This window comes from Myotis nattereri, assembly GCF_964212035.1.
Source record: "Myotis nattereri genome assembly, chromosome: 7".
Lineage (NCBI taxonomy): Eukaryota > Metazoa > Chordata > Mammalia > Chiroptera > Vespertilionidae > Myotis > Myotis nattereri.
The window spans coordinates 10,075,411-10,092,472 of NC_138082.1; the positions used below are offsets into that span (position 1 = coordinate 10,075,411).

General features: G+C 41.2%; 1 protein-coding gene across 2 annotated transcripts in view; it reads left to right on the plus strand.

Moving 5' to 3' along the window:
- The first annotated feature begins 7,483 nt into the window (after positions 1-7,483).
- The window catches only part of CDK15 (cyclin dependent kinase 15), a 68,317-nt gene continuing 58,738 nt past the window's right edge, over positions 7,484-17,062 (plus strand). The window contains exons 1-4 of one of the 2 annotated variants that reach the window (XM_081096082.1): positions 7,484-7,825; positions 8,605-8,754; positions 8,962-9,062; positions 12,680-12,759. In XM_081096082.1, coding sequence (XP_080952208.1) covers positions 7,703-7,825; positions 8,605-8,754; positions 8,962-9,062; positions 12,680-12,759 — 454 coding nt within the window. In that variant the 5' untranslated portion in view covers positions 7,484-7,702. The remainder of the gene's footprint in view (positions 7,826-8,604; positions 8,755-8,961; positions 9,063-12,679; positions 12,760-17,062) is intronic. The other variant, XM_081096083.1, reaches the window with a different exon arrangement.

Here is a 17,062-nt window from a genome sequence, read left to right on the forward strand (position 1 = left end):
GTGGGAAGCAGCGAGGAAGCCCTCGGTTAAACTTTTCCCCCCTTTTCTTTCTTCCCTTCCTTCCTTCTCCCTCGCTCTCCCTCTTGCTCCTCCTCCCCTCCCCCCTTCCTATCTTTTAATTATTTTTTTAAGTGGACTTTTCTTACTCTGGGTCTCCAGCTCCATCACTTTCCCTGGCTGCTAGTGAAGGCCCTTCCAGGGCAGGGGGCTCCTGGGGGCGGGGGCTGGGGGCAGGCAAAGGAGTTCTGAGGGGAAGAGGCCTAATTGATTTGCACAAATTTTAAAATGCTTAATTTTTAAAAAGCTGGTTAAACCCTTTACGTTTTAGAGACTTGGGGCCACGTCTGGTTTGTCCAGCCCTAGCGACTGCTAGGCTTCAGTATGTGATAAAGGCAGTTGCAGGAATAAACGTCTGAAGTAACCGGGTGGGGGTTAAGAAAAAAGACTTTTGTAAAAGGACGCGTGGAACTTTGAGAGTTTGCCTGAGGTGGAATCACCTTGGCTGTGAGTGGCAAAGCACACAGAAAACTGAAGTGATGGGTGGTGTAGTCAGTAGTTAGAGTAGCCGTGGGCAAACTATGGCCCGCGGGCCGGATCCGGCCCGTTTGAAATGAATAAAACTATTGAAAAAAAAGACCGTACCCTTTTATGTAATGATGTTTATTTTGAATTTATATTAGTTCACACAAGCACTCCATCCATGCTTTTGTTCCGGCCCTCCGGTCCAGTTTAAGAACCCATTGTGGCCCTCGAGTCAAAAAGTTTGCCCACCCCTGAGTTAGAGCATCGGCCCCACATACTGAAGGGTCAAGGGTTCGATTTCTGGTCAAGGGCATGTTCCTGGGTTGCAGGTTCGATCCTACTTGCGGGAGGCACTGATTGATACGTCTCTCTCACATCAATGTTTCTCTCCTCCCCCCCTCCCCCCACTCCCTTCCACCCTCTCTAGAGATAGATAGAAAGAGTATCCTCAGGTGAGGATTAACAACAACTGAGGTGAATTGTGGGAGGAGAGATTTGGGGTTTGGAGGAGTCTTCTCTTAAGGAAAAAGAAGGTTGGAGGGAAGAAAGTGGATTTGTCCAGTTCTCCATCCTGGCCACCGAGTGGTGCTGTTGGCACAAGGCTGGCTGCTTTCTGGACTTGGGCTAGAAGGCGCCAGGCATCCTGGGATGGAGATGGGGAGAGGGAGCCACAGAGGGTCCTCCATACAGTTTGTGAGTATCAGAAATTTACAAGTCAGGTTTTCGTAAGTTTTGCTTATTTGTATTTAGGTTCCCACAATATGTGGATATTTTAAAGCACAGTAACAAACAGTACTAAAACTCTTCTGCGCCTGAGTACTGTGGAATGTGCATGACAAAGGATGGGTTTCCACGCTGCCGCTTGGCTAGACAGAGCTAGAAACTTCAGGGCAACGTTAAAGAAAGTTCTGGGAGCATTTAATGTAGTTCATAGAAAGGCGCAATGACAAATCGTACACAGGGGTCATTATTCTTTAGTCAGCAGCCTGAGCACGTCTGCAGTGAACTGACTGTCCCGAGTGCACCTTGACTGGGGGGCTGGTAGGAGGAGAGGCATGGAGTGGGCATGCCCCTCAGCTTCTGCTCTCAGGGGTGCGTGTTTCCTGTCGGAAAGTAAGCTCTTCCACAGGGTTTAGGATCCCATTCTGAGTACCAAGAAACAGAAACGCTGTGTGCTGCTGAGTTGGTGGACCCACTGTGTGTCGGGGCAAAGGGTACTCGCTGTGTGGTGAAGAGCATAGATCCTAAAATCAAGGCCAGTGGGTTCAAATTCTGACACTTGCACTCGAAGAAACTTTGGACACTCCCCAGTTTTCTCATCTACAATTGGGGTGGTAAGTAGCTATGTCGCAGAATTTAAATGAGATGATGCGTAAGAAGTGCTTGCTTAGAACAGATCAAAGGAAACGGTAGCCATATGAGGTGGAGCTGCCTAGGAAAGGAAGCCAGGGCCAAGAACAGGCGTGGAAACTCCCGGTGTGACTTGTTATCTCCCAGTTCTTAATTTGTCTCAAGAAGGAAGGCGAATGGACTTAAAGAATGGACTTTGAAGCTGCCCTGCCTGGGCTCAAATCCTGGTTTCACCACTCCTTTCTTGTGTGGCCCTGGGCGAATTATTTAATACGTCTGACGGCGGAATTGTTATGAGAAAATTACAAGTAAGCCATGTGTTTGCCTTATTATTAGCCGCTTTTTCCCCTACCGGTAGCCAGGAGGCTTTGACTAAATATGTAGCGAGTTGCCTCCCCATGGGACCTGACGATATTTACAAATCTATTCTTTATTAAAAGAACATTAAATCACTCTTTTAAAAACCATGGTGTTATGTTGAAAGTGGAAGATTAAATATAAAATTGGCGTCCTCTATTATCCGTGGGCCACCAATCCTCAGTTCAAGTCATTTCTGGAATTTTCCGTCAATGCCTTGACTCCAGAAATGAAGACAAGCAATCATACAAATGCAAAAAATAAAAAAACACAACAGAAGACATCTGGTCTGCAGAAGCACCGTTTTATTTTATCCTGAAAATAGGGAGTCTCCCACTTTCCCTGCACCTACAGATTCCTGAAGATTCCTATATAGTTTTAGACAAAGGGTCCTTTTTAGGCACAGTGCTCAGTCTAATTGTGTTGTTTCACAAGCTAAACCATTGTGGCACAGGAACACCTTGCAATTAGATTTCTTTACCTGCCTGTGAAATGTCTCTTTTAACCTGTCATTACTTCCCAGTAGTTTCAGAGGGTGGGCCTACACATATGGAATCGCTCAGCGCGCTGGAGCGTTCCATCTGTAGCTCACAGTTTTGATCCCCAACAGGTTTAACTACTCTTTCCAAGTGAAGGCCAGGATGTGGGGAGAGCCCAAAAGGGAGACGGAATCTAGTGTTACAACCAGGAGCACGGAACTTCAGGCTAGAAAACTGGAACTGGGGCATTTGGCATTTCTGAGCAGAAATTTCCAAGCGCTGTAGGCATGTTCTTAAATCAGTAAGAGCTTGTGAAATTTGGAAACATGGCCATCGTGCTCCACATATTTTTTCTCGTTAGTTTTGAACCCTTGTCTTTCCCGAAGGCAGCGGAAATAGAAGGTAGCACGGGAACTTATACCACCAGCTTCCTCGTGAAAACGAAGTACAAACACACAAATAGCACACTGACCTGCGGTAACAGTGGGATGGAAAGAAGGACCACAGATGCAGGTAGTTACAACGGAGACCCAGACCCCATGTGCTTGCAGTTCTGCTTACAGTCAGCAGACAGCACTGTCCACCTGTACAGGTTTTTAGGGGACCAAGAGTTGAAAGTACTCCAGGGAGAAGAGAGACGTGATTTAAGAATCATACTCTGTAGCTGTTATTTGGACCGAAGATGATGTCACATGAGTTTTGATGAGTGAACAGTCACTTCACTATTACTGGTTCACCTTAAATAGAATAACTAATTTCAATCTAGCCCTAATGAGAAATGAGACCAAACAGATTTTTTTTTTTTTTTGCCTTTTGTGCAAATTCAATGATCAGTGTCTCCTCGTTAAATGAAATTTGGAAAATTCAGTAGTCTTTACAGATATTTTTTACTGTTTGCTAGATTAGTAACCTTGGGAAGGTTACATCATTCTCTGAGACTCAGGACCCTCATGATTAAGTGGGGATAATAATGCTGCCTACTCACTGTCACGGGCTGGAGGATCAGCAGGAGGCTGACGCAGAGCAAGCTGTTACTGTTGATACTACTACTACTGAGATAGGCCGAGCCTCTCCTAAGCAGATGGGAATGTTCTTCAGTTAGTTTTTTTTTTTTAAGCCTCTCCTGGATAAGTTTAAAGTTTCTCTTCAGAGCTCTGCTCTGCACCTGCTCCAGGAGATACCAGCCAATGGGGGGACCTGGAAAGCAAAGAGCTCCTGAGTGAAGAGCCCCGCCCTATATAAGCCTGACCCCAGCAGCAGTTTGGGGGAGCCATGCTGTTGTTAGCCTATGCTCCCCTGGTGTATCAGGCTCACTCCCTTTCTTCTTTCTCTCCAACTTTTGGATTTGTTTTGCCTCCTCTCCTGATTTCTACCTAGAGGGGGGGGTGGGGGCAAGACTCCCTTAGGTGGTCAAACTACTATTGTACTTTTATCTAAAGACACACACACACACACACACACACATTAGAAGTAGGCAGAAATGAATATAAATAAATAATCAAAAGAGATAAATAAGTAATCAAAATGTATGGATTTCATGTGAATGTGTTTTTAAGAATATTGTTTTTGCCCAGCCAGTGTGGCTCCAGTGGTTGAGTGTTGACCCAGGAACCAAGGGTCTAGGTTCGATTCCTGGTCAGGTCACATGCCCAGGGTTTTGGACTCAGGCCTGGTGGGGGCATGTGCAGGAGGCAGCAAATCAATGAACTTTCTCTCTATCCCTCTCCCTTCTTCTCTCTCTAAAAATCAATAAAAACATATTTTTTAAAAATAATTTTTTTCTACTTTCTTATTTAGAAAATTCTTAAATACACAAAAGTGAACCTCCATTAAACCACCATTTAGCTTAAACATTTATCAACATTTTTACTAATTTTGTTATTTTTATACCCAACATTATTTTTCTGGAATATTTTAAAACAAGGAAATTATATCATTCTGCCAATAAATATTTAGTATGCATTTTTAACTGTAGGATTGTCTTAAAACATAATTACCATGCAAAATTAAAAATGATTCTTAAGATCATCTAATACCATATTCAATTTTTCATATTTGTCTCAGAAATACCATTTTACAGGGCATGGTTACCAGGGGCTGGGGCATGGGGGAAATGGGGAAATATTGGTCAAAGACATGTATATATAAATTCAGATTTGCAGGATGAATAAATTCTGGAGATATTCAGCAGGGTGACTATAGTTAGCAATACTGCATTGCATACTTGAAATTTGCTAAAATAACTGCTCCTAATTGTTCTCGCAAACAAAAAATTAACTATGTGCAGGGACAGATATGTTAATTAGCTTGATTGTGGTAAACATTTCACAATGAACACATATATCAAAACATAATCTTGTATACCTTAAATACATAAATTTTGTCCATGATGCCTCATTAAAGCTGGGTTGGGGAGAGAGATGTTTTACAGTTGATTTGTTCTAATCAGGATTCAAACAAGGTCTACATATTGCATCTGTTGAAGCTCTTAAGATTTCTGAATTATCTTCTTTTTTTATGTCATTGATTTGTTAGATAAAGCAGGTTATTCATCTTTGCTGATATCGCTGTTTGCTTCCTTGTAGTGTTATTTAACTTCTCTGTCCTCTGTATTTCTTGTAATTTGGTATGAGATCTAGACACTTGATTAGATTCAGACTAAATTTTTTTCTTTAGTCAAAACTACATCAGCCCTGGCGGGTGGTTCAGTTTGGAGCACCACCCTGTGCACCGAAAGGCTGTAGGTTCGATTCCCACCAGGGCACATATCTAAGCTATGGGTTTCACCCCCAGTCAGGGCACTTACAGGAGGCAACCAATTGATATTTCTCTCTCACATCGATGTCTCTCTCTCTCTCTCTCTCTCTCTCTCTCTCTCTCTCTCTCTCTCTTTCTCTTTCTCTCTTTCTTCCTTTCTCTCTCTAAAATCAATAAAAACATATCCTGCCCAGCTGGTGTGACCCAGTGGTTGAGCACCAACATAGTTCGATTCCAGGTCAGGGCACATGCCTGGGTTGTGGGTTCGATCCCCAGTGTGGGGTGTACAGGAGGCAGCCAATCAATGATTCTCTCTCATCATTGATGTTTCTGCATCTCTCTCCTCCTCTTCTTCCTCTCTGAAATCAATAAAAATATACTTTTTTAAAAAAGAAGTCACTTAATTGACTTTAGACAAAGCATGAATTATTTTATTTTTGAAAAGTTTGAAGGATCTTTCACAATTTCTCTCAGTAGCCCATTTTAGTATCAAAACAGAGCATTTTAAGCCTTTAAAAAATCAGGCTATGCTATTTCAGCAACTTGTGACTTAGGTGACTCACCCCCTGGGCTAATTCATGTGCTAACCATTTAAAAATTAGAAAAGGTATGATCATTAGACGGTGATCATGAAAAACTGTCTCAAACGCTGTCTGGGATATAACTTTTCTATGATAACATTGACAATCTCCTTTTTAGGACAAAATCACCATATCTGACAAACTATAATCTAATTGTGATAAATTCTAAAGGAATTATGAAATATTCTGAGAAATTCGCTTTTCTCACTCTGTGGTGATTGTCAATCAAAAGTTAAATAGTCTTTAACCAAATACTATTTTATCTTTTTGTATTAATATAAGTCAGTGGTTCTCAACCTTCCTAATGCCGCGACCCTTTAATACAGTTCCTCATGTTGTGGTGACCCCCAATTTCATTGTTACAAGTTGAACATAATTAAAGCATAGTGATTAATCACAAAACAATATGTAATTATATATGTGTTTTCTGATGGTCTTAGGCGGCCCCTGTGAAAGGGTCGTTTGACCCCCAAAGAGGTCGCAAACCACAGGTTGAGAACCACTGATCTAAGTAGTCACCTAAAAAAACCAAAAACAAAAAACTACATGTCTCTAATTTGAGTGACTCTTTGAATTGGCCTGTTCTAGGTATTTTCTCTTGTAGCAATATTAAAATATTAAAATAAAACTTTAATACATGCTCATAATTAAATCATCTGAAAGGTTTTTTAAACCATTGTGAGGCTCATTATGTCAAATATACATAAATAAGCCTCATTTTTTTCTTTTAATGATGATGATTGTGTGTGTGTGTGTCCTACATTCTGTCTCACCCAGGTTAGTACATTATAGTGGCAATAACCAACCTTAGGAGTCTAGGAAAGTAAAAAGTTCTGTTCAAAGGCTACAAACTAGCCTAAGCTAGATCCTTGATGTGGCATCCTATTAATATCGTAAACATTAATTACATTGATGTGAAAGGAAGGGGGGGGAGAGGGAAGGACAGAGGAAAAGAAGGAGATATTTTATGCCAACTCCTCTCTCTCTGCCAGTGGGCAACGGAATCTGTATTGGTATCTCTATTGTAAGAACAACCCGGGGACTCACTAGATAGTTTTTGAATGAATGAATGAATGAATGAATGACTACCCCTCTGTGAGTACTAGATACACTATTGCTTGAAGATGAAGAGATGGAGTAAGTATCTTCAGCTTTTTTCCTGTTTTATGATTCTGTGGTTTCTTTGACTTTTAAGACCTGGTTAGGCTGCAAATATATTTTAAAGTCTGAAAAGCAAAATGCTCTCAGAGAACAGGCAGGGGGAAAACACATCTCAACGCATCCACTTGAATAATTCATATCATGATTGTTTACACGGACAAGCACTGTCAATGCATAAAGACCACGTATACCCCCAGAGCTAACTTGGGGCTGGAATCGGACTGTAACGTGCCAAGTTTCCTTGCACCCAATAGCAGCCGACCTGCTTCCAGGGGTGCACACCGGGGAGCAGGCAGCGGCGGTTCCAGTGGATGCTTTCTCCTGCCGATGAGGAAAAAACTGCTGAAGTCATGAGGCCGCCCCAGCAGAGCCCTCATGTGAGTCATATGAAAGCTTCAGCGCTGCTGACCTCTGGCAAAAAGGCAGTGACCGAGGACAGGAGAGGCCGAGAGGGAGAGCCTCCAGAGCAAGCTTTCTCCTTGAGCCTGGGAGACTATGGGCCAGGAGCTGTGTGCAAAGACGCTCCGGCCGGGCTGCAGCTGCCATCGCTGCTGGGAGGGAGGCGATGCACGCCGCTGTCAGAGGAGAGCGCCCGAGAGGACCGAGGCTGCCATCCAGGTACTTGTCTGCCAGCGGCCCCAGCATCTTTCTCTGCTGACAAACCCAGGAGAGCAGAGACCCCCTCCCTTCTCCGTGGCAGGCAGGGGCTGATGGTTCTGCGGTAGGTCTCCACCAATAAAAAGGAATTTCTATTAAAGTCGCAGGGAATTTATGGCCATTGTTATCAAATTTGGAGATTTGCTTGTAAACCAAAAGGGAAAAACAACCCGAGGTTTTGGGCTGCCTGAAACTCAGTGGGCTTGAGGTTGAGAAAGGAGTTGTTATTCTCTTGAAACCTCTCCAGGACTGAAGAGCAGGGCTGACCTCCACGTAAAAAGCAAATCTGCAGTACTGCTGTGCTGTGGACTTAAATGTTCAGTAATCAGCTCATGGTGGTTAGCAATGCCACACGAGAACGTTATCCCCCTACAGGGATAAATGAAGGGGACATGGGGGAAAACAAGTGTGAGTTAAACAGAGAGACATTGGGAAGCATCCATCAAAGAAATTTAGGTTAGCCAAGTTTTCAAGGACATATTTTTAGGTGAAGAAAGAATGTAGTGTTTCAACAATGGATATTCTTAAATTGTGTGTGTGTGTGTGTGTGTGTGTGTGTGTGTGTGTTTAAGTGATCTGACCTTCAGGAAAGGTGCCTTATGAGGGTACAGAAGCTTAGGAAATATTTGAAAAGTGAAAATCGGGCACACACACACAAAAAATGAAAGAATTGTTTATGCCAGCCACTAGGTCTTGACATTGCATGCATTTTATTCCTGCACTTTCCTTTTTTCCTCTAGCTAACGGACCTCAAAGAAGCATCACGTTCCATGACTTCATTTCACCCCAGGGGACGTCAGGCTGCCCATGCCCGGAAGTGCAAGAGTAAAAGGCCGCGCAGTAACAGTGAGTCTTTTCAGGAAGAGGATCTGAGGCAGGGCTTTCAGTGGGTGAGTGAGCAGCTGATGCTGATCAAGAGGGTTTCATGTGTGCTTGTCTAGCGAGGCTGGCCCCACCTCCAGGGCAATTACTGAGCTGACCTTCCAAGTACATTCCAGCAAATTCCTGGGGGTGGGGGGGTGGGGGAAGGCAACACTAAAAAAAAAAAGTGCTCTTTCTTTCTTTCCCACCTCTCACCCCTACCTGTTCCCTTTAAGCCCACGAAGAGCCTCCTCCCTTTTGGGGCAGCCTCATCCTACTTGAACTTGGAGAAGCTGGGTGAAGGTTCCTATGCTACGGTTTACAAGGGGATTAGCAGGTGAGTGACCCATAGCTGGAGAGACTTTAGAGATGAGGATCCCTCCCCTTGGTTTGACATTGTAAAGCCAGGTGACACATTGCAGAAGTTCAGGACCCGTGCAAGACACCATGGCCAACAGGGAAAGGCATGATGACTTGAACCACCTTGCAAGAAAAGCACATTTCTTCTGCCCCAATTAAAACCAGCCCACTATAACGTTTATCAGCGTTCCTTCTCTTGATTTCAATGCAAAGGAGACTTGCTCTCCCCCTAAAATACAGTGGAAGCTTGCAATGGCAACCTTGAGTTTGCTCCTTCATTCTTCCACTTGCCTTCAGAGGAGAAACTGAAGTTCGTTTCTACAAAGCATGGTATATGCAAAAAGTGATTAATCCTGCGTTTTCTACACTCGTAAAATAAACAAAATGGCTGAAGAATAAAAATACTGCTAATCCAGAAGCCAAGTGCCCATTTGGCTAACAATAAACTTTGTCAAACATATATGAAAGATCTGTGAACTCCACTGCTCTTTAGAAAAAACAAAACAAAAAAAAGATGGAGGTCTGATTTCTTTATGTCACTTCGATGTTGAAAAATAAAATGGCTTAACCGAGGTATGTGCCCTTGACCAAAATCGAAACAGAACCCTTCCGTCTGAAGGCCAACGCTCTATCTACTGAGCCAAACTGGCAAGGGAGATGTCCAATATTTTAAGAGACAAAAAGCAAGTTACAGAACAATATGCGCTCTATGATCTCATTTAGAAAAAAAAGCACTCAAATGTACTTATTATACATGTATAAATTTGTATGTGCATAGTGGAGTCAATTATTAAACTTAGTAAAATACTGAGTTTGTCAGAGAGTGAAAAGTGCTTTGAAAAAGGATAAAACAGGGAAGAGGGGTTAGGGGTGGATTACTATTTTAAAAGAATGATGAGAGGGGGCCGCACTGAGAAGGGAACACTTGAACAGACTCTGACACAGGGAGGTGTAACCTGTGCACATCTGAGGTGGACGAGCTCCAGGCAGAGGGAACGGCAGGTGAGAAATCCCTGAGGCTGGTGGAGGCCTGGTGCTAGGAGGGGAGAGTGGAAGCAGATGAAGGCAGGGAGAAGTCGCAGCTGCAGTAAGAAAGGTGTATAGGGTCTTGTAGATCATCCAGGGGCTGCTGTAAGGATATTTGGATTAGACCATCTAATAGTGCAAAGGTGTCAATAATTCTCTAATTTAGAGTCTTACTGCATTGTAAATGTGTTCAAAAGCTACAATAATTAAAATAGTGTAGCACAAGTATAAGAAAAGACAGATCAAAGAAGTATGAGTTTTTAAAGTTCAGAATAGTCACAAATCCAAGTATTAGTAAGATCCCATTTATAATCATTGTGGCACTTCAAATCAGCAAGGAAAAGAAGACGATGCATGGAGCTGGGTCAATCGTTAGCAACTTGGAAATATAAATTCCCAGTGGGTTAAAGAGTTAAATAAAAAATAAATAAAAAATCCAGGAACTAGAAGAATAGATAAGAGAATTCTGTGTGTACATAACACTTAAGTCAGAACCCATAAGGGAAGATTGGAAGTGTCCATGGTGCCCCATCTGTCCAAGTATGCTCTACAAAGCCCCAATTTTGAGACACCTTAACGGAGGTTTTATTGAAAGAGTTACTGTGGTAAAATTGACACTGGGAACCCTAGAACAAACTAAAATGTGACCTTCATTGCAGGTGCTCTCAACATCTTTAAAATGTGCATGTATACCAGTACTATCTGAGAAAGGCTGAGAAAATTTTAAAGCATAAAGGATTTTCTAAACATATTTGACCAAAAAACTTTTTTGGAGGGGTGGTGAGAATTTCAGAGAGCTATGCTCTGAGTAAAACATTTTGTAGTGCCCCATGTCAGAGCAAACTGTGACCTTGAACCATAGCCTGGCCTCTGCCCATAGGCCCAGGCACTGAAGCAGTTTACACGGTTTGAGGGGGGTGGGAGGGGGGGGAAGAGTATTTTAGAAAATGTTGAACATCATAAAGTTTTTAAAGTTCAACATTTCAAAGACATGATAAGGCAAACAAAAGAAATTGTTGAAGAGTATATGCAAAATAGTTCAGTAAAATGGTGGGCAGATAAGGCAAATCATAAAAGAACAGAAAAGACCAATACATTTATGAAAATTCAGTTCCACAACTAACGACATAGAAATTAAAATGTGGTAATCCTTTTCATCTATAAATAGGCCAAAAAGATGAAGATAAAAGCATGCTCTAAAAAACAAACCCCGCAAATGTGTAGCTATCCCACCCTCAAGGAGGGGGAGCACAACTCCTCACTCCTTAAGTGTGAGCTACTCACGGGGACATTCTTCCCTAAGTATAGTGTTGGGGGTGGGGGTGGGGGGTAACTACAGGGAAGAAATCTGACAAACATTACCTCAGCCAGGTGATTAAGGCCAACATCAAGTCATAATTATGATGATATGTGCCCTTACTGTGGTGTGATGAAAATGGTACTCTACCTCCTCCAAACCCCTAACCCCAGTGTTATAATCATAAGAAAACCTCCAACAGAGAGGTATCCTACAAAATTCTTGACTAAGGTGCCAAGGTGCTCAAAAACAAGGAAAGTCTGGAAAATTGTCACAGCCAAGAGGAGCCTAAAGAGACATGACAACTACATGTAAGCTGGTATTCTGGATGGTATCCTGGAACAGAAAAAGGACATTAGGCAAGAACTAAAGAAATCCTGGTAATCATATTGCAACATATAAATGTATCAGATCAACACATTGTACACCTTTAACTTGCACAACATATGCCAATTACATCTCAATTTAGAAGAAGACTAAGATAAAAAAATATGATTTCATAAATTTACACACCTACTGATATCTACTTTAGGAGAAATAAAAAGAAATAATAGTTACTGTAAGAAAACATTTCAAAATACAATGAAAAAGTCATAAATGCTATAAAAAGGAAAGGTAATATATATACCAGCAAATGAATGTTGAAGACTTAAAGATCATCTGCACTCTATCACTTCTGTGCACGTGTGCATTTTGTCTTCCATGTGCACACGGTTTACAGTCGACCCTCAAACAACACGGGTCCACTTATACACAGGTTTTTTTTCAACAAATACCGTAAATGTATTTTCTCTCCTTAGGATTTTCTTAGTAACATTTGCTTTTCTCTAGCTTACTTTATTGTAAGGATCCAATATACAATACATAAAACATACAAAAGATGTGTTAATTGATTGTTTATGTACAAGCAAGGAGATTGTTAGGAGGTTAGTACAATGATTCAGATGAAGAATGAGGATAGCTGAGATAAGGGCACAAAGGAAAATAAAAGGAACAATATAGTACATCAAAATATTCCGAGGAAGGATCTGATGGGGGGTGGGGGCATTCTCTGATTTCTGTATCTCCAAAGTATTTTTATAATAAACATGGATCACTTTGGTAAAGAGAAAAAATGTTTTGGTATACATCTACATATTATATGACTTTCAACACTTTTTATTTTGAAAAATTGTAGATTCGTATGCTAGAATATATTTGGAAGGAAAACTTATTTGTGTTAAATTGTAATGAGCCATCTTAATGTGCGCCCTTTCCCCCCATTCTTCTAGAATAAACAGACAACTAGTGGCTTTAAAAGTCATCAGCATGAATGAAGAGGAAGGAGTCCCATTTACAGCCATCCGAGAAGGTAAGAAGAGTGAAATGGACCCAACCGATATGTTTTAACTCATTGAATAGCGGGGGGGGGGAGGGGGGGGATGCATTGAGTCTATCCATTCAATATCTAGCTTTTGATATTTCTAGAAGTAATATTATAATTGTAATTTTATTCTTCCTACCAGTTTTTCAAGTATAGTTACACTATTATTTTGCTACTCATTTTTGAGGAAATCAAGATTCAAAAATATTGTATTAGTTGACCAAGACTATACACTCAATGAGTATTTATTTAGTATCTTTTTGTGTGTTTGGTCCCATACTAAGTGCTAAGGCTATAGCTAATAACCTCAGAAAAACCCATATAAAAGATAAAATTAATAATATAATTACATAAATTCTTAGTAAACCATTTACTTGAAAATAATAAGTAGTTTAGATAGCATTTGAAAACCTCTTTGGGAAGGCATGTATGTTTATTGTTGTGTCTGTATTGTCTCTGTACCCTGGGGAGTATAGCAAGTGGGTGAGGATGGACTTGGGTTTGAATCTTAGATCTACCAATTACTAGTGTGGCTGTGGGTAGATTATTTTACCTATTTAAGACTTGGCTTATTGCAGAAAGAGGATAATAATATTACCTATTTCTTTTCATTGTTATGAGGATTAAATGAGAATATGCATTTAGAGCACTAATCACAGTCCATTTTCAGAATTCAACAAATGCTGGCCATTATCATTCCATTCTTGTTTTATTTCCCTCAGTGATGACTTGTTCACCACCAAAAAACCACTATCGTGGATATAAATCTTTAAAATTCCATTTATTAACCTTTTACAAGAGCCATTTGAAATAAAATGAGAATGGGATTGCTGTCCATTTCATCAAAAACCCAGGGAAATGGCTCTTCCCTGGCCTCACTTTCCCCCTGTTAAACGACTTCATTCTCCCTTCTCTTCTGTATGTGCACATCCTACATGCACCTCTGGGGGGGAGGGGGGCGGGGGAGGGGGAGGTTGAGATGGATGAGAAGAAAAAGCCCAATCTTTGCTCTGTATCATTTTCAGATGTAACAGAGCAGATGGTTCCAGTTACAACCAGTGTTATAATGGAGGGTTTAAAAAAAAAAATACAACATAAACTGAGATGAGAACCAGTTAGCATCCGTGTGGCTAATGGAGTGAGTAGATTTTGAAAGGAGCTTGGAAGGATGGGCTATGCAAACAGGCATGGAAAAAAGCAATTCAGAAAATGCGTTTTTAACTGAATTTGATGCCACTTTCAAAAGTCTTTCAGAGCCCCTGGGACATGTGTTCTTTTGAATTTAACTGGAAGGGCCAAATGGCTGTCAGGCTATCTGGGGAGTCAGCCTGGTAGGATCAGGTGCATTCTGGACGAAAGCATGGTTTTAATATAATGGAAACTGCATTTACGAATGCACTTACCGGTGGTCCCCATTAAAGAACGATCAGATTTAGAAAGAGATGTGTGTAGGTTAAGGAGCATTTCTGCACGTAACGCAAGTCCCCAGGTCACCAGCACAGGGAGGGACCCCAGGCCCAGGTTCACCCCATCCTCCATGCACTTGTCTGTTGCTTCAGACTTGCCTGACTCCGAGATTTTGCCCGCAGCCCAGTTTTTCGGGGGGGTATTTGACCAATCCTTTTGCCAGTGTTGCCACCCGATGCTTCTCAGCATGGTTCAGGAAAGCTGGGCCCGTGCTGCTCTGCATGCAAAGCGTTTCTTTCCCTGCATGCTTACCGGGAGTTGGCTCTCCATCGCAGGTGTTTGCAATCACACTTAGGATTCAGCTGTGGACTTCGTAGGCTGGCTTTCTGGACTTACCTTACTGAATGCGTTGCTTCACAATATTAAAAACCGCACGGGGATTGGTGACACGTTGCAGGTCGCCAGGCATCTAATTTCCAACAATGAGCGTTTCCTTTCCCACCAGTGCAGAAGCTGTGGGCCCTTGTTAGAGCCGCCTTCTCCCCTCAAAGAGATAGAAGGCCTCGCTGGAAAACGTTGGCACTGTCCCACTTCTCCTGTAAGAGCTTTAAGGATGGGAGGCCAGGGAGACGGGGGGCTAAATGGGAAGGGCTGGAAGGCAAAGTAGGAACAGCTGGAATTCATTAGTTCAAATCCAGGGTCACTAGCTAAAAAGGCAACTGGAAGCCACGCGCAGGAAAACTGAACGAGTAATGCAGACTTCTTTAAAAAGCCTTGAAGAAGGAATTACTTATCCTGACCAGTTTGGCTGCACTGATGCTATAGCAGCCAAAGATTTATTGAGTATGATTTTACTGTATGTATGGTCCCTATATAAGTAGAATACCTGTAGCAGTTTAATAATCTGGTCATTTGGGATTCTTATTTGCTCTTAACATGTAATATGAAATTAGCCAAAGTATGAACAGCGCTAAGGGAGACATGTTTTAACACCCATGCCAGATAATTTTCCCATATTACCTCTTCGAGTCTCTTAACAACCCTTGAAGAGAGATATTCTTTTTCTTCGAATATATAGCTGTAATTCAAACCAAATCTCTCTCATTCAAACATTTATACACTGTCTATGCATTCATGCTACAAATATTTATTGAGCACCTACTATGGCCAGGTATTTTGCTGGCCACCGGACGCACAGTAGAGCACACAATAGGCACTTTCTCTACCCTCATTCCTTTGCTAATGGAAAGGATTAGCTACCTTCCGGCAACCTAGAAAATCGTTCATAAGTGGCTCTAGAGTTATATTTTAAATGTTTATGTTTACAACTAGGAGTAGGCTGATATTATAAGTTTTTATATAAGAATATGTTCCCTAGTTTTATTAAACTGTGTATTAATATTTTGATAATGTGTAGTATTTTAAATATCTTCCTAAAAAATTAGAACCTTTTGGTTTAAACCCAGGACTTTCAGCTTGTTAGCAGCATTTTTTAGGAGCAGTCATATAACTAACCTTTTTTGATGACTAGGCATATGACATATTCCCCCCTCCCCCAACACACACACACACACACACACACACACACACACACACACACAGTCTTTTGAAAAAACCCTTATACCAATTCCAGTAGGTAAAGTGTGTTGTTTTTGTTGTAGAGATGAAGGAATCTGAACTTTAGAGAGGTTAGGTAAATTGACTGAGATCTCAGAACTAGGAATCAGAGTTGTTAGGTAGTAATTAAAATTTATTGTATTGTGATAAAAGTAGAACTTCTTAACTCAAGCATTTCCTCTTTAGCAACAGTAAAAGTAAAAATATTTTTTTTATGATACATTTTGTATAAATGTTAAGCAAAATGCAGAAGAAACATTTTAAAAAATGATATATATCATACTTGTCCATTTTGATTCTATCATGAACTCTACAGCACCAGTAACTGCAGTGCTTAAATTAGAAACAGTTTTAGCTAAGAACCTCTTAAGATCATTCTATAGCAAAAAACATTACAAAGTAATTATTCCCAGTTCATATATGATAAAACTGAGCCAAAACTAGACTAAGGTTCCCTTAAGGTCATATGGTGAGGTACCAAATACCAATTAGAATCGCTGATTCACTGATTTCCACAAATAGATTGAGCAGATCAGGTTGACAAGAAGTTCTTCATTAAATGCAATCAAATCACATCACGGACATAGCATACTTACATTTTAATAAAACAAAATCTTGCCAGGATGATGCTATGTGATCAAATTATAATTCCAAAGAAATCAGATAATAACTACTTATTTAACATTTGTTTTAATATTTACCTTGATGATTTCTTTTCTTGGAATGCATAACTTGACTCACTGACTTGATCTGTGACACCTAGGCCAGAGGAAATGCAACATCAGGAAATACAAATTCTTTTTAATTCAGTGCCTAGTGAGGGTTGGGAAGGAATTGGCTCTATTATTGACTCCTACGTAAACTCGTTTCAACTGCCTGCCTTCATTAATTCATGAGGCCTTATGAGCACCACGTGCTGGCCCGTGCTGCGGGCTGGAGATGCAAAGACAGGGACAGGAACAGGACATGCCTTTGAGGAGCTCACAGCCTAGAAAGGGTGTTGAATATATATATATATATATATATATATATATATATATATATATATATATATATATACCTATGCCCTAGGACATTGAGTCAGCCTTGTTCTTCCTGGTAATCATCATCTTTAACCTTTCCTTAGATGATAAACTAAAGCAGAATAGCCCTAACTGGCTTGGCTCAGTGGATAGAGTGTCGGCCTGCAGACTGAAGTGTCTTGGGTTCAATTCCGGTCAAGGGAACGTGCCTGAATTGTGGGTTCAGTCCCCAGTAGAAGGCGTGC